Source organism: Egretta garzetta, unplaced genomic scaffold (genome assembly GCF_000687185.1).
Source record: "Egretta garzetta isolate BGI_Z169 unplaced genomic scaffold, ASM68718v1 scaffold471, whole genome shotgun sequence".
Taxonomy (NCBI): domain Eukaryota; kingdom Metazoa; phylum Chordata; class Aves; order Pelecaniformes; family Ardeidae; genus Egretta; species Egretta garzetta.
The window spans coordinates 1,035,373-1,057,482 of record NW_009258629.1 but is presented as its reverse complement, the minus strand read 5'-3'; the positions used below and the strand labels follow the sequence as shown (position 1 = coordinate 1,057,482).

The following is a 22,110-nucleotide window of genomic DNA, read 5'->3' as shown; positions in this document are numbered from 1 at the left end:
TGCTTCCTTAGAAGCACCTTCATCAAGGGTAAAAAAAAAAGCTGAAAAAGTTACTTTACACCTATGTTACATGCATGTACTCATACTACTTTAAAATGAAGCATATAAGAATCGTTACAATGAAAAGGGGTGGAGGTGGGATTGAGATGGTACTCAGGGAGGTTTACACATGCAAAATCAAAGACCAGTCTCTCCTTTAGGATCTGAATTTTACAGTTTGTAACATTTTAGAAACCAATTTACTACCAATTTCACATGTAGTGCAGATAAGCAAGTTTTGATTGAGATGACAAAGGCAATAGAAAAACAGTAAATCAAGTCAGCAAGGTCATGAAATGGCAGTGAAGCAAAAGTGAACCGTCAACCTGCACAACAGAGGTAATGAAAGCCTGAGTGAAAACCCAACCTGGCAAAGCAGAGGGGAAAAAAGAGTAAAGCATGTCCCACCATGGAAAAATCAGAAAAACATTTACTGTGGGGTGCAGAAGTGGACAGAGAGGTAGTCAGCAACCTCCAGGAAAAGACTGTATCATGCCTACATATCCACTTTTCTGATTAGACTGGAATTTGATTGCGCAATTCCAGGGGGACACTCTCACTTATTTCATGAACAATTGACATAGGAGAAGTGACTCAAGTGTGTCAAATGCAACCTCTCTTCCGGATCATGGGTAAGCAGCAAGATGTTGCAATACAGGGCTCACGGAGATACCAGAATTAAACATAAAAGCCAAAGGACACAACTGTTGTGCTAGAGCAGACCAGCTTCCTGACCCTGGCAGTGGGTGGGATGGGGTAGTTTAGGAATGCATACAAAATAAGAATAAACACAATGTTTCCCTCTCTGCTTCCACTGACGTATCTTAGGGACTCCTATTAAACACATCTTTGAAAGACGTTGTTAAGTGCACTGCAATAATGCCCAGTGGTAACCAACTTTATGACCTAGTAGAGGGATGAGACATAACTGGGTGGGACTCCATGTAATTTGGGAGGTCTGAGGTTAAAAAACCAAAACCAAAAACCCCTCAGAAAGTAGGAAAATAGAAATTCTACTAAGACATCAGAAAGTGCTGACATCTTAAACAACTATATCTCATAACAGAAAACCCCAACAGTAATAGTCTGTAACAAAAACATGATATGTGATAGCAAAATATGACAACCAGATAATATTATTCTAGTAAAAAGTAATGGACTACACAGCTTTGTACAAAATACAGCTCTACATATATAGATCTATGACAGAAGTCCTTAGCACAATTTTACTTCCACTATAACAGAATTTAAACAGAAGTCAGGAAGATAATTTTTTTGTTAAAGGGAAAAAGAATCACCATACTGAGAAATCTTACTTTTTTCACCAGTGGATGGAATCCTCAAAATAGCTTCAGGAGAATCTCCAGCATAGTTATAGGCAGCAACAGATGTTATATATGCCTCTTCATTTAAAAGTAAAATAATTTTCGTATCAGTAGAGATGTTTGTCATTTTAACTGTAGCATTGTTTTCTGGAAAATACTGTATTTTGTAGCCTAGAATTCTCCCAGAAGGTGGAAAGCTGTTTAATGGCTATTAAGAAAAATATGCAGTAGTAAGTGTTTCACAGTGTTATTTGTACAATCAAAAGCATATATTGTATTGAAGAGTCCAGATCAAATTACAAAATGATTATACTGTATTCAGAAAAGCAAGGTACTTCCTTCAGTCCCATCTTCAGGGCAGTCAGCTGCAACAATTTCATTGAAGGAAAGGTTCAAAAGTCAAATACTGATATTTGAAACACAAAGCGCCTTTGGTCACTCTAAGATTAAAGTGAATTTAAACACAGCTTTGGTAAGCCGTACTATTTAAGAGCAGTTCTAAGGACTTTCAATCAGATTTTGCAGTGATCTGAACACAATTAAACCCTTCCTTTCTGCACAGATTACAAAACTCTATTCATCTGCCATTCAGTAAACAAAAGCCTTTTCAATTCTGCTTTAGTTCAGTCAGGTTTTTTTCTGATGACAGCAAAACCCCTTGACAGTTATATGTTCTGGGACTTCAACGCAACATCAGCTGCAGGATACCAGTATGACTGTCAATTCAAAAAAAGAGTATTTATATGTTTATCAATTCAAAAGAGAGCGTATACCTTCCACATAAGATGTACAGATCTACTTCCAGTTGAGTGTGAAGACTCAATTACCCTCCACAAATCCACTTTTTCTGAAGGAGCTATTTAAAGACACAAAAATATCTTGAAATTTGTTATGTTAAAAAGATAGTGTAATATAGTAAAAACAATCAAAAGGTTTCAAAAATACCATCTGAGAGGAACTTATTAAAAAGTTTTCCCTTGTGTAATGCTGTGCCTTTTTCCTCTAATTCGTACAGTTTCTCTCTTTCCGTATGTTTCCTCTACTTTCTTTTATTTGTAAAGTTCTAGAGATTTTCTAGTCGTTTTACAACTGACAATTCAATTTCTCTACTTGTAATTCATTTTATTGGACACAGTTTTACACTACATTTCTGCTGCTGTCCTACTTAGCAATGTTCACCCTCCATCTACACTCTTAATTTCTCCTCTCTGCACTATCTATTGACCCATTTTATTCCTTAGCCCTATGTTGTTTGCATCACCTTTCAAATCTCCTCTACTCCTTGCTCTCATCTTTCAGTTTTCCCTCCTCTATATTTAAACAAAAAACATGTGTTCTGTTTAAACAACAGAGTTCTAAATTCAAGAGACTGATAATATGCTGAAAATACAGCTTTCCATTATTAAACCCCGAAGTATAACCAAAGGAAAACTTACTAAATAGTAAGCCTACCTTTCTCTTCTGTGCTTGCTGTTATCTCTCTACTCCATTCACTCCAGATTACTGACTCAAAACTCCTACACCGAATGGCGACTGAATATTCTGTGGAGTCCCACAGACCTGTGAGATTACATGAACCTGTTTTCTCTGCAAAATTCAGTGGGACAGTGACAAATTCCTGAAAGTAAATACATGAACAAAAATTATTTGCTATGAAACCGCATGCAGATACATGAGTTTTTAAAAAAAAAACACAAAGGATGCAGCTTTCATGTTTCCCACCTCACTCCTCTGAAACTCAAAATTACTTGTTTCATATTTCATTTTTCTGTGTAGCACTTTCATTCTTCCCATAGAATCAAAGAATCGTTTAGGTTGGAAAAGACCTTTAAGATCATCAAGTCCAACCATTAACCTAACCCTGCCATCCCACCGCTAACTCCAGGGTTTGAAAAACTTTAGCAAAAACTTTAGCCAAAACTAGGTCTGTACTGACTGACCTGCGGCGTGAACTGCGTGCAGCCCACACGCAATTCTAGAGCAGCTGTGCTGGCACAGGGAGGTGCTGGACGACTGCAGTTCCCGCTGTGGGGGAGCAGCTGGGTATTGCTAAAGCCCGTGTCACCGCAATGTCCTGGGATACAGCTCCACCTCACAGCAGAAGCGTCCCTGGGAAAGCAGCGGTCACCCGCAGCTTGTGAGCCAGCTGGATACTTGTTTCTTTCCTGAGTTACGGGGTCTTCTAGCCCTCAGCCATACAACAGTGTGGCTGTAGGCCATCCCAAAGATTATCAGCGTATGATTAAAATGAAAAGACCAATGAAAACACAGAAAATTCTGGTACCAAGAGAAAAAAAGAAGATGGAGCCTTTAAGTGATGAAGGAAGGAAAGAGTATGAGAAATAACCAATGCAGTATCTTCTTGGAAAAGTAACGACAAGGTAATTTCCTCATCTTAAAAGGAGCCCACTCACATCTCACTGATGGAAGTCAGAAGCTAGATTGTTCCAAAACAAAAGGTTAAAGAAGACATGAAAACCGGGAATTGGAGTTGATGCATCAACTCAACCGTACTGACAATGGAATGCAGAGGAAAACAACAGGAACTATAGGATTGATACGATCACTACTCCAACATTAATGTGTGCTCCTCCAAATTGCAGAAAGTAATCAATAATTAACAACTCTTCTCCCCTCAAATTTCAGATGACTGAAACAGAAAGATGCTAAAAAAATGTTCAAGCTAGCTAAGCTCGAAGAAGGTCAGCAAAGGTTAAGACTTGGAATTAGGAGGATTCCCTCTTGGGAGCCAAATGGAAGTAGCAATGTCACAAAGATTTACAACAACAGGGCCAAAAACCTGTGGAAGAAGTTCTTGTTTTCCGCCAGTTGAACCTTCCAATGGGAAGTGAATCAAACTAAAACAATACAAAATGCAGACACCCACTCCTTTGAACCCCATAATGGGAAATGCACTGCCTGATGGAACTGGAAATTTAGTCCATTCTGATCTCAAGAAACTCACTGACAAAAATAGAAAACTGTTCCAATGAGAATGAATTTGGGGATCTACAAACCACTGCTAGAGGACTCTTTAGCCAACCTGCAATAAAAAGGGCTTCAAAATTATTGTCAACCTCCTGCAGAACATAACATAGAATTGCAGACACCCCAGACTAGCTTTTAGTTACTTGCTAGAAGGCTGTTAGCAATATTTAATTATCATGAGAAATGATATGCAAGTATATGCATATATGCAATCATATGCAAGTATAAAGATAGGTCATCTGTTTTTCACTCAGTAAAAACAGTTCACAGCAAACTATTTAGACTGTTTTGGTAGGAAGGCTTAAAAGGTCAAGAAAATATCTGTCATTTCCTGAAACCTTCTTTTTTTTTTTGCATATATATGCTGACAGATAGAAAAACAGCTCCTGTATCTAACTGATGTTTTGAGGCTGCCTTTGTTGGCCATTGCCATTGGATTGGCTACAGGCAAAACTAGGAATCATGCCTGTCTAAGATCCCATAGAACTAAGCTCACTGGATTTTTTTCTTTACTGATCATGGCTACTGTTTTTTCTCCAGAGTGTCTGTGGAAAAATGCAGGTAAGTTCTGAGGAAGAAAATGGATGTAGACTGTATCTGATAGTGAAAAAGTAGACAGGTTGATTTCTTATGCAGGTGCTGATAAACAGACACAATACAAAATAATGCTGTAACTTCACAAAAATGTGAACATTTTCAACATTTGGGAAGGATCTCATATGCATGAAAGCATGACAAGGACAGTGTCTTGACTCTAAAGGGATAAATATCTTGAACATGTCTTTTAAATAAGTATTAGTTCAGTTTCTCATATCCCAGGTGGACCTGAGCCATCCTGTCCATTAGATTATCCCGAATACTATATCCTGAACCCAACAACTAATATGTCATATCTATAGTAAAAATGCTTAACATGAGAATGTGAGGAGGATGCTAATTAGAAATATTCTTAGTATCAGGAACTTTCTTAAAGCTCTGAGGGCTACTGTTAGTTTCTCTGATTAATTCTTCTTTCCCAAAATTACACATTTAAAGTGTATGATAGTAAGGTCAAGGCAGACATGTCAGTTTGATGAACTTAAAAACCAAGCCAAGCAACTTGGACCATTCTTAAATTCAGAGAAGGAAACAGTAAGACTGCAAACAGAATCAATTCCATACCAAGGAGCATTGGAATAGGCCACCTGAAAGAAGCAAATTACTAAATACTGTTTTTTCTATAACAGGTCCATTTAAGTGTCAGAAAGACAAACTCAGAAAAATAATTTCCCTTACTTTCCATCTTGCAAAACTTACACTTTAATTTACTTGAAAACTAACGTATCATTAGTTCATCTTAATCTGATTCAACTATTGTGGTTGGGAGTAAATGCTGTTTTCACCACCAGAATGCGACAGGAGAATAAACTGTTATGACTGACTGTGTGTGCAGTCCCTTAGCCTAAAGTCATCCCTTAGCCTTTCATAGAAATATAGTCAGAAATATCGTATGTACCAAAAGAAGACACTGACCAAGAGGAAAACAACAATTAATCCTAGACAACAAACAATGACCTTAAGATCATGCATACCTAACTATGCTCCACTAAAATAACAAGGTTTTAATCATTACTTCCAACTACTTACTGCCTTTTTCTAATTAGCCTTTTATAACATTAAGAAATCAGCCACAAAGAAGCTAACATTCAGAAGAAAATTTATGTAGCTTACCGAAGAGTTTGAATACAAATTTCGGTACTGCACCTCGCAAGTGAAATTTTGTGAAGGGATAACATTCTCAGGCATTTTCCAGGTTACTGTAAGCAACTGCTTTATACCAGTGATTTTTTTAACTGAAAGTATTTCAGGAGGTTCATATTTCTCTAGAATGGAGAAACAAAAGCATTAACAGGGGAAAATGCTGCTATAAAAGTTCAGAATTGCTCCATCTGTCTGTGTTCCAGGAAGTTTAATTATTATCCCAATAATGTACATCCTATCAGAGTATTGACATGATGGTCTATTTTATGGACATAACTCTACATTATGAAAAGTTACCTATAAGAGGGATGGCACAAATAACCGATTTAATGCTGACAAACCCGCTCTCAAACAGATGTGCAGATTTCTTTCATCTGTATCAGCACTGCAGAATACTACTCAGAGACGACAGCAGCAAGGAAAAGAAACGAAGCGGAGCTGGGAAGCCAAAGTCAAGTCCAATCTGCAGATGAGGGAAGAATTCAGTTGAAAAGGATTTGGGGCAGAGAGAAGTGTGAAGGAAAAGATGGGAGGAGAATGGATTAGCACTGAGAAAAGAGATGGCTGGTATAGAGGATGAGGAGAGTAATGAGGAGCCACTGCAGTTCTGAACACAGGGAGTAAAGGAGTATATGGCTGGAGAGCTGATGGAGCGCCGCAGCAAAAATACTCAGTTAAAAGGGTCGTTGATTAACTACACCAAAATGAACAGAGGAAAATGCAGCACAGCGCAGAGAGAGAGGAGGTAGACAAAATATTATTATTGCTCCTGGGAACCGCAGAACCGGTGGCTTTTTAACATTCCTAACCAGAAAGTATACTAGCAGAGTAAATAAAGGGTGGACCTGGAGAAATTATAGTATCACTATTTGTTTAGAGCCAGATATTGCACTAACATCTAGTACCACTCAAAAACACAAAAGTACAGTCCAAGTACCATTCAGTCTGACAAAAAGTTTTAATATGCAGCCTTTACTTGTTAATTATTAAAAACTTAATGATTTATAATGGATATGTCAGACATTAGCTTAAAAAAATAGTTATAGCTAGACATTTCATAGTATGAATACAGCACACTATAATTTTTTACCACCTCTCAGTAAGACCAAGAAATTGCTGAAAATTGCTGCTGTACCACCAGCCACTCTGAAGAATTTTACATGGCCATCAATTAACACATAACAAGTGGATTGCAAGCATCCAAACTTTGATGGCAAAAAATTGTGAAGGATGAAACATTTTATCAACCATAAATGTAAATTCAGAGACTTCATAATCTTAGCTAACAATTAAAATTAGATGGCACTTCAGAACTGAAACCAATTTAAACCCAAATGAAACCCAAAGAATAATTTCAAAACTATTATATTGAAAACATATTTTTTCATTACTTTCCTCTATGTAAACCAACTTTGATTACACAATTTGTTTCAGAATTCTCTAACCTGTATGCTACAGGGAGGGAAAAAGAATTGGGAAGGGTGCAGTCAGCTCAACCTACGCTGCTTTTTCTTTATTTAACTTTTTTTTTTTTTTTTAATTACCTATTTTTTCCAAAGGTATAGGAACACAATCTGATGAGGCTTCACCCAAAACATTTTCAGCTTTCACCTGAAAACAAAAAGAACTAATGTATGGAGCATCCGGGTAATAAAATGAACATGACTCCGTTTTGTTTTGGCAGGAGCGATTAGCCACCCCTCCTTCTGTCATCCTAAAAAACAAAAGAGAAAAATAAAAGGAGTTAGAAATTAGAGGATTATCTTAGAATAACTCAAACTGATTGTTGGGCTACTATTTAATTATTGTTTATATGTTTTTGAGGTTGTAGGACATTTTTACCAATGAACATCCTCTCAGATTATATGTTTGTGCAAATGAATACTCTTTCCTAACTGCACTGCTTCTGCAAATGCATATAAATAGCCTGCATAGACTCAATTAGTTTTAATTGCAATTAGTGAGAGAACTTTCCAGGAGCAGTAATTAAAGAGTAAAAATGCCTTAGTAGGGGATCCACATGTTATTAGTATTTTAGAATAAAATCTCAGAGAAGTGAAATCATGTAACCCCACACAAGAACTCCTTTAAAAATAGATAGACAGACAGACAAATGGATATAACTAGTAACACATACCACATGGAACTCTGTGATAATCAGCTTTCATTCATCTTTTAAATACAGAAAAAAACGCCAAATTGTACCATTGCCAAGCTATTACAAGGTAATAGAAATTTGACAGATTTTCCTGGGAGAACACACTGATAATATGCTTTTTATAGCACAAACTTTCATAATAAATAGTTTGGGATGCAAAACTAACAAAATTTGTTTCTTTTTACTGACCCACAGCAAAATTCTTCAACAATTAAAAACTCATACATGGGGCCTGGGTTAAATATTTCATATTGTGCAGTTAGCAAGCAGATCATTCACCTTCAAAATTGTATCTGAGATCTGCCTTGTAACAACACTGATTTCACCATTTTCACAATAGCTTATGACAAGGTAAGCTCCTAAACAATATTTAAAATTTAATTGAATTTGAAAGAATCGAGTATTTATGCTTCTATAACGGGGTCACAAAATCACCAACAAGCATGAGACTATGTAATTTGTATTTACAAAAATACAAATCCCCAGATGTGAGCAATCCAAAAAGGACAACTCACTCTGGATTCTTTCACTGAAACCTTGTGACTCCAAAGGTCCCTACGTTAAACCCCACTGGTGCCAAGCAGAAAAACAGGGGCTTTAACAGGTTTAACTGGGAACTGTTTGAAGTAGAGGAGGAAGTAACCTTTTTTACCCCTCCAAAACAAGGATAGTTATTAACACAGAAAGTTTCTGGGTAACTCTCCCAGAAAGTCCCTCCATTCTCCATTTGTACCTAGGCTCACTCAGCTTTTGATCTAACTAGTAACGTTACTTCAGGTAAACAACTGCATATGAATTCTGATGTAAAAATTTTCTACTGAATATTGGATTGAGCATGCTCATTTCCTTTATACCATGTACTAAAAATGTATCCGGTTGTAAATTGTTTCAACCATTATCAACCCCAAATTAATTGAATTTACTGAGGCAATGCCATAACTCCGAACCCCATGACGTTTCCAGGTCTTCTTTAAATGGAAGTCAGGATATAAGGGTAAAGGAGCCGGTGGTCTCACCCCAGTAACCCAGTTCCCAATACATCCTACACTTACACTTTTCGGTAAAGAGTATAGTTTGTTGTAAGATTTGTTTCTCTTCCTGAAGTCCAGGTGCAGGTAAGTTCAGCATCAAAGGAATAAATGCAGGAAATATTTCTTGGTGTGTCTGGTGGAACTACAATGACAATGGTTGGGGAAAAAAAAAAAGTCCAGTAAAAATAAGCAACTTTAATGTACAACTGATTTTGCTGGTCAAAAAGCAAAAAGATTATGGCAAACTTCACTAAGTATTTTGTATAGCACTTCCTTTTGTAATTTCTTACTGCCCCCAAAAGTCCTCACAAAACTAAAATCAAAGCCACTCTTTCTTCCCCTGGGGAGACAGGGAGGTTTTCTCCAACTATTTCTCAGAAGTACTTAACTAAGTGGGCCTGAAGGTATTTCTGCAGTAACTCATTACTATCTTATATCTTATATGAAACCACTAAATACATTGTCCTGAACCTCTAAGTACAACCCCCACAACATGCCTGTAGCTCAAGGCCAGTCCACAGAGTAAGAGGAAGCAAAGAAACAGCACAGAAGTTCAGGAAAAGGCACTCTCTGAAAGGTAAAGCTCCTCTTGGTTCCTTCTTAGAATGTCTAACCACATACTCTATGAAAAACCCTAATCTGAGGAGCCTGCGAGACCTCAGAGTGCAGAAGATAACTTCCTGGGAAACATTATCTATATGACCTTGAAGAGATTGCTAATTCTGGACTCTCTTTATCTTATAGGCAAGATAGCGCAAAGGAAACAACCCTCTGCAATCTCTAGTCTGAATTAGCCCGTAAAAACGTAACACCCTCAAAGGCTTCTTCATTAAAGACAGATTTCTTCACTCGACAGAAAAAATTGCGGTTCAAAGGAAGAGAACTGCACCCAGTGAAATAAACTGGTTGAAAAAGCCCTCTTTCCAAAATAGTATTTTTCCATCCGACCTGATACAACACTCAAAAGATCTTTCTTTTATCAGCAAGCTTGTGGCACACTGATCTTTGCAGACAGGCAATACCTTCTGCTGGTTTTTATTCCACAGATGTATTTTTCCGCATTTATTGCTTCTCTACTAGAATGGGACCTCCAGGCATACATTAGTATAATCTGAATTTAATCTGTTCAATAAACTAGAGAATTTGTATACATACTTATCCTGTAGCCTTCCCCATAAGAGACTGTAATTATAATTTCTTTGGAACAGACGATTAGAGAGGAAATCCTCCCTGGAGAAAGCTAAAGTTGGCTAGGCTAGACAAAAGACATAACCAAAGAAACAGACTCAGGGCCCTCTGAACTCAACAGAAAACCTCCACTCGCTTCAGCTGGCCAAAAGTCAGGGTGAGAGAGGTTATGGACCAGTGTCAGTAAGGAATGCCTGCAATTTCGTACTTTATTTCAGAGAAAAAAAAAAAGATACTTGAATACAGGTGTCTTACAATGCCACAAGCTAAAAAAAAAAGTAGTTGTTTTAAAAGTAAAATTTTACAGTAAGTTACTAAAAAATGCTAAAATTAATTTCTACTTACAGCCAGATTTAACTTCAGTGTGAACCAGAAGTTGTTCCTTGCCCAAATACTTAGTGAAACATTTCACATGAGCTTTGCTGTAAGTGAAATTACGGATGGTTATACTAGATACGGTCTCGTTCACAATGTTATAGTTTTCCTGAGCAATCAATTCATGATTCAATTTCCAGATGATGTGGCTTGCATTTCTGTGAGGTGTGTAGTGTTTTCCAAGAACACAAAACATTTGCAGGGTGGATCCTCTTTCAATTTCAGGGGACGAAGGAAAAATGTCAGCATCTCTGATAGAGTTTTCATCTAAAAACAAAAGCAAAGATATCACATAACCTAATTCCTTTTAAAATACCAGTGGAAAAAAATATAATTTATTTTGTTGTCTACAGATCGTTAAATCAGATTTTTTTCATATGGTGTTCAAAGACAATGCTCAGTTAGTCACTCTAATCAGATACTGCTGTTTGGAAACTCAGTTCACATTAATTACTATATTACCATAGGTATTACATAAGAATGCTGTTTCTATACCATTCTAGAAGTAATGGAGAAATTTCAATTCAAATGCTTTTTAGTATCTGAAAATGAAGAAGAGAGACTCTTACCTTTTAATTCTGTTTTTAAAAACACTCCTATATGGAAAAGGTATGCATACCATTTAGATGTTATCATTACTAATTACTATATCAGAAAATACATCTTAACTGGTAAGTTTGTAATTTACAATTAAGCTTCAATATATTTCAATATCTCATTAGTATTTTTTCCCCTCATAGAATTTATATTCCCAGACACAGTGCACGAATTGTATGCAAAATGCATGGAAAAAGGAAAACACAGAAGCAGACTGAATGAATGAATTCAGCAACGAAGTTATCAACAGTGCAAGATTCACCCATTAGTGTCCTGCAAGGAGCTGGCTCTTTATTGTTTTGCTGCTACTTATTACTTGAAGCCAATTTTCGTAAATATATCTGTTAAATAAAAATGAAGCCAAATTTCATAAATAATTCTGTTAAATAAAAACACACACACCCCAACTTTTACAGATAGAATTTCTTTGCTAGAATTTAGGAATGAAAGGGAATCAAATACTAAACTTTCTTCCTTGTTTTCTGGTAATTCCTTTTTGGGTGTATTAACTGTAAATTGCTTTCTATGGGGTTTTTTGGTGTCTTTTTTGTTTCAAAGTAATTTCTTTATGTTTTAAAGTCATACTAATGGTTATTTTACACTGTACTGCACAAATTTTACTGTATATCAGTTGCAAGCCATTACCTGCACTGTTCCATGTATTGTTCAAGCTGCTACAAACATATGCGCTCCTCTTCCATCCCAAAATCCCCCCAAAATTTATGACACAAATACCATTATATAATAAATGACTGCTGTGTGTTAAGTTGTATGTGATAAATTGCACGTGAACTTTTAGTTATTGTCACAAAGTCCTTATTTCAATCTGTCCTTGTGATTTCCTATTATAACCTATACTATTCAACTTAATCAGCTTAAAGTGGCACTGTCGCCACAAGAAGCACTTTTAATCCTCGATCACCCCACTGCTGTTATCTCCTTTGTGTGCCAGAAGAAATGCCTGTGTAGTGAATCAAAACGAAACTGACACAGATGAAAAATAGAAGCTTGGCAAAAAAATAACATTGTTCTCCACACTGGATTCCTCACTGCTTCACATCTCGCCCCTCAAACATGCACTCCAGCAGAAGGAGAGGGAGATGAGAGATGGAGGGAGTGCGGAACTACCTGCTCTTCCAACTTCAGCAGTTGCCTATGCCACCTTAAACTGACTGTGGAACTACCACAGTTAAAAAAAAAAAAATAAGTAGTACACATTGTTAGGTGACTTTTAAAATTAGGAAGGAGAACATTAGTAGTCATTGCATGACTCTCTGAATAGGTAATATTTGACTTAAAACAGTCCAAAACCTGCAGAACCTGCAGACATTAACTGCATGTTAAGTGTTCATGTGTTACATAAACTTTAATTCATTCCATCAGCAGATCTCCAAAGTTACCAGCCCTTACAACCCAACAAGAACTGAACTATGCTATGAATTCCAGATGCAGATTCCCTTTTTATATCCTGTGCAACAGGGAAACAGTTAATGAAGTTGGTGGGGTTTTTTTTAATACTTTAAATACAAAAGAAAACAAATCCAGGCTATCATGATCACAACATTCCACAAGAGGACATCAAGAGTGCCATAAATTAATTTTTCTCTCTATACTACACACTACTTAGTCAATCACCTACTAATTTCTATTTGTAAAATACATTCTTTTCATTTTCAGAACTCTTCGAAATACCAGTTGGAAAACTTTCTTATGGCAAGACAGGTGCTAATAATCAAGAAACTTACCTGCTATAGAGCTGCAGAACAGGACGAACATCCAAATCAAACAGCTGAACATTTCCTTTTCAGTAACTATGGGCAGGAAATGCTGTGAAAAAATAAAAATAAAAATAATATACTCCAAGTAAAGATGCCCCTGTAATACTTTGTAAGCACTTGTATAAGAGTCTGTAATGCTATTCAGCATTTCTCACTTGCATTCAAGTTAAGTATTGCTTCGTCTAAGTTGCTTTGTCTAATTTCCTGCACAATGGGAGAAATTTGATGCAGTTTTCCTAAGATGAGTATGTACATTTCCTATAAAGAACAGAGACGTAAGTGCGCCTGAAATCCTTCTGAGGGCAGTCCAATCCACCGAAGTAATTTACTTTCCACGGACCATGTAAAGAATCAACAAGAAATATATCTACACCCACCTGAAATCCAGCCTGCCTAGCCATCTTCTGAGCAGATTCACTTCACAGAGTGAATTCTTTCGAAAAGAAAGGCTGTTGCAGGAGAAGGAATGATCCGCATGCCTTGTGCATCACCACCTAACAAAAAACAGTTCAGGAAGTGGGCAACAGTCCCAGGTCATCATTCACCCAAGAGAGGGTGAATTCACATTGGTTTTATCCCAGCCAAGTGTCCCAGGCACCAGACTCGAGGACACCCTGCAAAGGCAAGGGAAGGCACCCTTCTTTGCTTTGCTCTTTGAAGCTGAACTGCTGTGTGGCCAGAAAAAAACCCAATTCTGGGGTAAGGAGGAAAGCAAAGAAGTAGAAGTATTTTTTCTAAAGGTACAGCTGAATCTAGGGTTCCAGGGGAAAAATGCCAGAAATCAAACACTCCCCTTGCCTCAAGCACTGCTGTCATCAGTCAAAGAATCAGAGAGGAGTTGAGAATGGAAAGGACCTCTGGAGGTCATCCAGTCCAACCACTGTGCTCAAGCACAGCTGCCCAGAGCCAGTTGCCCAGGAGCACGGCCAGACAGCTTTTGAAGGTCTCCAAGGATGAAAAGTCCACAACCTCGCTGATCAACCTGCTCCAGTACTCAGTCACCCTCACAGTGACAAAGTGTTTCCTGATGTTCAGAGGGAACCCCCTGTGTTTCAGTGTGTGCCTACTGCCTCTTGTTCTGTCACTGGGCACCACTGGGAAAGACCCTGACTCTGCCTTCTTTGCACCTTCCCTTCAGGTATTTTCGAGTTTCCCCCGAACGTTCTCTTCTCCAGGCTGAATAGTCCCAACTCTCTCAGCCTTCTCCCATATGACAAATGCTCTAGTCCCTTAACCATTGCTGTGGTCATTCATTGGACTCTCTACAGTAGCTCCATGTCTCTCTTGTACTGAGAAGTCCAGAACTGGACACAGTACTCCAAGTGTGGCCTCACCAGTGCTGACCTCACTTAACCTGCTAATCTAACGCAGCCCAGGATATCACTAGCCTTCTTTGCCACAAGGGCACATTGCTGGCTCATGTTCTACCTGGTGTCCATCAGGATACCCAGGGCCTTTTCTGCAAAGCCACTCTCCAGCTGGTCAGCCCCCTGTCTGTACTGGTGTCTGGGGTTGTTCCTCCCCAGGTGCAGGATTTGGCACTTCTCCCTCTTGAACTTCGTGAGGTTCCTGGCAGCCCATTCCTCCAACTTGCCAAGGTCCCTCTGGATGGCAGCATGACCCTCTGGCATACAGCCACTCCTCCCAGTTTTGTGTCATCAGCAAACTTGCTGAGGGCATGCTCTGCCCCATCACCCAGATCATTAATGAAGATGATAAACAGGGCTGGATTCAGTACTGACCCCCAGGGTGCACCACTAGACACTGGCCATCAAACTAGATTTTGTGCCACTGGTCGCTACCCTCTGGGCCCACTTGTTCAGCCAGTTTTCAATCCACCTCACTGTCTGCTCACCCAGCCCATGCTTCATCAGCTTGTCTGCCAACAGCCTCCATCTGTACAGCGGCACAGCTCCAACATGAAGGGCAGATACACTGCAACCCAGACTACTCCTTTGGCTAGTAAGTAGGAGGTGTGCCTGTAGAAAACAGAGGTTTCCGGTCCCCTTCAGCAGATGAGGGCCCAGGGCCCAATATTTGTACTTAGTGGACAAGCAGCTCTAGCTACTACGTTCATAAGCAAAAGGTGGGCATTACTATTGCTGCAGTTAGTTAGGGTCCCTGTTTCACATAAGGTTTTCTGAGGAGCTACTGGGTTTTCAGCTCTCCATGCAAACCTGTATCTCAGGAGGACTCCAGGTGGGGGGCAAGTGCTATCTCCCTAGAACAGGTACACCGGCAGCATTCAAGACCAAACAAGGCATCTCCTCCTCTCTCAGGTTCAGACAACGCTAGGAACCAGGTGCACAGCAGGTCACTGTTTGAGACAGAGAGCTATCGGTGGGATATAGGCAAAAGGGGTTCTGCTCTACATTACAGTCCCTTCCACAAAATCTTCCTGGTTTTGCTACAAAATAAAGTTTTACAGTAATCTAAAAGAGCAAAGCATAGTAAAAAAAAAAAACGCTTTGTGCTCAGTTTCTGCCAGAACTCATCTTAAACATTATTTTCAGTCTGTCTCAGAAAGCATTTTTATAAACTTGGCGGCTCTGACAGTGCAAAACAGGAGAAAAAAACCAAAAAGGACACATGGGATAAAAAGAGAAATAAGGGAGGAGTTTGCCCAGTGACACTCCTAAAATATAGCTGTATCAAGACTCGTACCAACAAGAAACAAAGCAGTTACAAAAAGAGAATCTATTACTACTTTAATTACCTAGGGTGTCAGTTCTTATTCTCAAAGCAGGAAAGACGAATTACGCTATTGATGGCAATAAAAACAAAGAAACTTAACCAATTGTTCCAAGTATTCTGCACCAGTAGGTGCAGAATTAAAAAGAGATGCAGATTTAAAAATATTTAGATAGTTTTTTTAAATTTTAGAATATAGTCTATAGCAATGTTGATGAGATTCAAGTTCCACTCTGTTAAAGCTAAGAATATATTTTGTAAGCACTGAAGTGTGTATTTATTCTTATTACATTTTTTAAAGTTTAAGAAAGATACCAAAGTAAAAAAATCAGTTCCAAAGTCATGGCTACAAGAAAGCTACATTCCACTGAAAAATAAAGAAAAACCATAACGATGACTCTAAAAAAGGCTTCGTAAGTACACACACCAGTGATTGCTATACTGCTGTGGTAAACACTGATGTCGTTAGTACTTCATTAGCTAAGAGACTAGTAGCTGCAGGAAACCAACACACTTCAAAGATGATTACCAACATCAACAAAACCAAGCAAAATAAGCAAGCACACTACAAGATGATATGCCTAATCAAAATGATCTGACAGAGGAGGAATGGTAAGCCAAAGACAAATCAATGATGAGTTACAGATGCTACACTGGCATAAGCATTTTTTTAAAAACTTTAAAAAGAAAACAATTTTATTAGTCAAATAAAACGTTTTTGCAACAGCTCTGTGAATATGGCTTTAATCTTGGAGGATATAGTCATTCATGAGAATACCAAATCCTGCGTGGCATGAGAAGATAAGTGTACATACCATTGTTTACGGGAAAGTGCTTAAGTCATTTAGTGTAAATAATAAAGCTCTTCTCTGCAGACTGCTAGCAACACGAAATAAAAGCTTACTGCATATTCTGTATTGTGAAGACTTCATGAAATAAGACCAATGGTCCAAAACACAGGCTTTCAACTTGCCTGCATCAACCATGTAATATAAGGTTTACATATTATGGCTGTGACTAATTAAAGAATTTCCCCTAGTCACTGACTTCTTCCCTAGATTAACTGAATATAACTACACAGTAACAAAAAACAGTAAAAGTTGCCGTAAGATTAGATACCAGTATGTCAAGAAACAACTGCTTCCAGATCATACAGGCAGCAGCATCATTTAAAATACATGCAGCTATAAAATAATTGAGCAAAAAGAGAGAAAAGCAATGTCACCACAGAGCAGCTGTCAATACTGAACTTGATTGCACTGCTCTGAGTAAAAAGTGGCAGTAGGTTTTCCTACTTTGTGGACTACTAAAAAAAAAAAAAATCAGCTAACACCAACAACAAAACAAAGCTCATGGTTCCCCCCAGGTAGGACATGCAGAGTCCCTTCCAGCCCAGGAAAGAATCAATTTATGAAACATTTTTAATAAAATTTACAGTCCATTTCAATAGAAGATCCATTGCAAAAAAAAGCAACCATGAGTTGACATTGACACTGGCTTTATCTGGGAGCAGCTACACTTCTTTTGGAAATTAAATTATTTTATAGATCTTTGCTGAGAGTTTGTGAGAAAAATGGGAAGTGTGAGAGGAACCATGGCCTTGGTTAAAGCATAGAACACTTCAAAGGGTGCAAAAACTCTATCAGGGAGATGAAGAACACTGTGATATAAAAACTAAAAAAGGGAAAAGCCTGTTAAATTTATCAAACACTTCCCACTGTCCTTCTTCGCTTACAACTTGGTAAAGCTCTAACAGTTTCTGCTGATACTCTACATATGCTGGTTCACTGTTTTTGAGGGGACATGCAACAGAAGAGCCTGCATTTCAGCCAAAATAGTTCAGCTATTCCCATGAATAAGGAAAACCTTTTTTTTAATCATATTCCTTTGACTAGCTCCAGCAATCCCACACTTCTTAAACAAGGAATTGGAACTCAAAAGCACTGGGAAATCATAAAAACATTTCTGAATTATGCTTGTGCCAAAAAGACCACATGCCACCGCATATTGCAGCACAATGCTAAAAGATCAGGCATGCCAAATCTGGCCGCGATGACAAGTTACAAGCCTTTGAAAAATGCTACTTCCACATGCTCACCAGAAAGCTTAAATAGCCAAAGATCCCATCCACACTCAGTGAGCACTCCTTGTCCTGTACCCATACCTACCGTTTCCCCCCTCTCCTCGTGCTCCTCTAGTGCTCATCACACAGTAAGTCACTTCCACTTGCCAAATAGCAGAAAACTAAGCAAAAAATGTATTTGTGCTACCTTAGCAAACGTAAGCAACTTGCTATGTGATCTGACAGGCGTCTGAGTTGGTGAAACAGAGGAGAGGACTGGGGAGAGAGACCTCTGTGGCATTTCTCCCCAGCTGCGAGCTGTTGGATTTGCTTCAGTCCTGATGCCATGTTGCCTCTCCTTCCACATTCTCCAATACCAATTAGTAAGCAGGTTATCTGACATGCCAGCTGCTAGTTACCACAGGTCAGAGACCAGGGCAGCAACTCAGGAGGTTACAACCCTGCTCACGTCTTACATGGTTGTCACTGTACGGATACATGACTAACTAGCTCCTTAGCTGTTTACTTTAAGAAATCCCACGTGTAAAAGTGATGAAAGAACATTTCGGAGCAGAAGTCACGTCATAAATTCAGAAATGCTTCACTTAAAAGATACCTATAAAAAGTAAATTCTGTTGACTGAACAAATACCATGAACAGAACTGTCGTCTTCAACTATTTGAAAAACTGATTCACCAAAGCCAGATTTCTTGCAGGAAGTGGCAATCTCAATGAAGGTCTCATTAAATAAAAAAAAATTGTGTAACATAGTTGATGAAACAAGGCTTTCTCAATACTGAAACCTCTGGTTTTCCATTTTCATTTTGAAATTTAGGCTGTTTGGAAGAGTTATAGTTTAAAAATTTAAAGAAGCTAGAAGAAAAAATTACCCAAAGTAACTTTTCCCCATACTCTATCTTGGACCGTTTCTTAATCACCCTTCTCCCCCATTTCAGGACAGGAAAGCTTTTTCCATTCAGATCCAATCCTAAGATTGTTTTTAACTACACAAATGCATACTTCTGCATGCAGTGTAGCTGTTACACCATGGATAAAGAACACAGTACATCTACAAATGGAAAGGCAGTATGCCTTTAGCCTATATAAAACATAAGCCCAGTGATCTTCAAGAATTTCTAACATCTTTGCTGGAACCTGACAGGGCATCCTTTCCTACTGATACTCTTCTAACAACTATGAAAAAGGGAAGAAGCCATCGCTGCCTTTTATTTAGTCTTTAGCAGCAGCTGCTACAGCTCTGCCACGCTGGTTACCATACAGATAGACGGACCTTGCCCTGTAGGAGACCCAGCCAATGCTGAACACCAGGAGCCTGAGCCTGTGCTCGGCCCCACTGGGCCACCCGACTGCGATGTTACGCACAGATGCAAGTGGAAAAGCCATAACCATCAGTTTTCAGAACTCCAAAGATTCAAATCCATCAGCATTTACACAAATCCTATCGGGAAAGAGGACATTTCAGGCAAACGATCCAAATAGTAACTTCAGTCTCCCTCCTAGATTACAGAGTGTAGAGGCATCAGCTTCCAGGACTGGTCAGGATTCCATCAAGGGCAAGTATCAGTGAGCATCAGAAGAGGAAAATGGAGGTTTCTCTGTGTCGGTCAGAGAAAAGAATGGCTTGTAAACATACTGGGGAAAGCAGTAAATGTGAGGCACAGCTAATGGCTTTTCCCAACTCTCTAATCCCTATAAATCATGCACTGACAAGCTCATCCATGGGAAAAATGACAGACACTGTAGAGAAAGATCCTGAGTGCACTCGTTTCATAACCCACAGCCCTTAACAGAGCTAAAAACAGTCAGCTGAACCTCAGACCAGGATGAGTAAGGTTTAAAGTTTTAAGATTTAAATAGAACTTGATTTAAACAGGGCTTAGGTGCATTTTCTTTTGAAAAAACCCAACTATTTAAATTTGAAATTACAACAGCCTACCTTAAAACGTAATGCTATTGTAATCTACTAAAATCACTTAAATTAACTACATTCAAACAATACCTATTTTCTGAGAAAACAGCTTACAGACGCATCTGAAGGACCAGCCTGGAGCAGAGCCCCTTGAAATGCTGTGATAACTTTTGACCGCAGAAACTTGTTCTGAAAATGCCATAGCGGGCAAAAAAAAAAATAGAAACAAAGGCCATATTCATCAAGTTCAACGACTTGTTAATTGAAAAGCTGCAAATCAACTGGAAACTGAGAAAGCAGGAAAGCAGTTTTCCTCTTTCAGTCTCTAAATAAAAAAAAATAGGCACGAAAGGATAAGATACTTTTGTTCTAAACTCCCGAAGGACACGGTGACCAGGAAAGGTCAGTCCAGTTAATAACTGCTGATAGCAGTTATTTTGTTTAGTATACCCTAGAGTTACAGACGCAAAACATGTTTTGATAAACCCTTTCTTTTGTTATAGAACAATATTTAACAGCATATTGAATATTAATATATTTTAATATAAAATGCTGTATGCTGTATTTAAATTTGTTTTTACCTAAATGCAGCTTAATACTAATACAGAAAAATAATTAATCCATATCTAGTGAACAGAATATAATTCATTATTCTCTGAATGAGCATAACAAATAAGCCTCTAAACACATCTTCAGGTATTTATGTGCCAATTAATATATTATACCTCATAATAAAAGCTTAATTTTTAGGGAAAAAGCTTAAAGCTACAAACACAAAACAAGATTTAATTTCTTTATTTTTAAGTATAGGTCACTTTTTTTCATTTTAACCACATGATTACATTTGATTTCATAATGTTCACTTAAAGAAAGGCCCGGCCATCTATATCAACAGAACCGAATGTTAGCGATACTACCAGGGTGAACTGCAGCTCTCATAGGGGCATTGTCATTCCTTGCGGTTTTTTCACTGAGAAAGCAAGAACAGCCAAGCCAGGGCTCAAACGAGCTTCGTGTACAGGTCTGGTCTTGGAACTTTCTTCTGAGGCTCAGAGTTTGAGGGACTGCAAAGTCTATTTTGGCTACAGGAGTCTACTCTCAGAGATCTTAAAGGTCTTTTCCAACCTAAATGATTCTATGATTCTGTGTCGGAATTTTCAAGACATTATTAGATAGGATGCTTGCCTTTGTGCCCCTTCCTTGAGCACCATCACTCAAACAGAGATGGAGAACAAGACACCTCTGCCACAGGTAAGCAACTAGATGAGAAAAATGTATGGTTAGTGCAGGAGGATCCAGGCATTGGGCTTTAAAGAAATGTAGAACTCCCATTGAGAGAGGATGGACAGATCTGAGTCTCTTACGGTTGCCAGATTTGGGTGGTTTTAACCTGAAGTTTGTACAGAATACACACCTGTCAGAAAATCACAGGGAAGATGTTCTGTATTACTGCCAAAGCATTAGCTCACCTTCCCCAGCCTTGCCTCTTAAACTAAGGCCAGTTCCACATGTTCCAGAGTAAAACACACATCCACTTAAATAATGTTAGCAAACTGCTTCGCAAGAAAGCCAATAAAATCTTTCCTGCGCTGTTCAGGGAATCAACTACAGCCCCAAAACACAGGATGTAATTATAATCCCTGTCCTACTGCAGTGCTGCAAGCGTTACAAGAACGCAGGAACAATGCTGGCAATCCTGTGCTCCTACAGACACGAGAAGGAAAGAGAACAAAATGAGCGCAAAACCTCAGTTGCATACTTTTCTCATCACTCAGAAAAGGTGACCGTGACCTCGCAGCTTACCTGTACACACAATACACCATTCTGAAAAAGAGATTTAATCATATATTCTAGAAAACATTATAAAATCAGACCCAGTGCAGACTCAGCTAACAGCGAGGTTTGCACTTGTACTACTACTGCATCACTTATTCTTGTTTTTAGGAGTTAATTGGGAATATAGACAATACCAACAGACTTTCATCTCGTAACTTTTTCACGGTGATTAAGAAGCTTGCTTACACTCCCACTATCAAATATCGTACATTCACAGAAGTGAGCCACAGCCTCCACTGCGTTAGTGCAGCGAACGCGTGAGCCTCTGCACAGCTGAGCTTCACCTATTCCCCACCACCTTTCACTGCTGGATGCTGAACACCCCATGCACCTTCCTATAGGAACATAAGATCACTACCAGACACTTACCTG

At 38.6% G+C, this 22,110-nt stretch overlaps 1 protein-coding gene across 6 annotated transcripts in view; it reads right to left on the bottom strand.

Annotated features, from left to right (window-relative positions):
- IL31RA (interleukin 31 receptor A) overlaps nt 1–22,110 on the bottom strand; it is a 33,801-nt gene that overhangs the window by 10,369 nt on the left and 1,322 nt on the right. For 3 of the 6 annotated variants that reach the window (XM_035903713.1, XM_035903711.1, XM_035903714.1), the window contains exons 2-10: nt 13,597–13,713; nt 13,187–13,268; nt 10,815–11,111; nt 9,303–9,423; nt 7,637–7,806; nt 6,063–6,214; nt 2,817–2,982; nt 2,138–2,220; nt 1,356–1,572 (exon numbers count right to left, since the gene is read on the bottom strand). In XM_035903713.1, coding sequence (XP_035759606.1) covers nt 1,356–1,572; nt 2,138–2,220; nt 2,817–2,982; nt 6,063–6,214; nt 7,637–7,806; nt 9,303–9,423; nt 10,815–11,111; nt 13,187–13,268; nt 13,597–13,620 — 1,312 coding nt within the window. In that variant the 5' untranslated portion in view covers nt 13,621–13,713. Of the gene's footprint in view, nt 1–1,355; nt 1,573–2,137; nt 2,221–2,816; nt 2,983–6,062; nt 6,215–7,636; nt 7,807–9,302; nt 9,424–10,814; nt 11,112–13,186; nt 13,269–13,596; nt 13,714–15,396; nt 15,642–22,110 lie in introns of those variants that run through there. The other 3 variants (XM_035903710.1, XM_009648259.2, XM_035903712.1) reach the window with 2 other exon arrangements.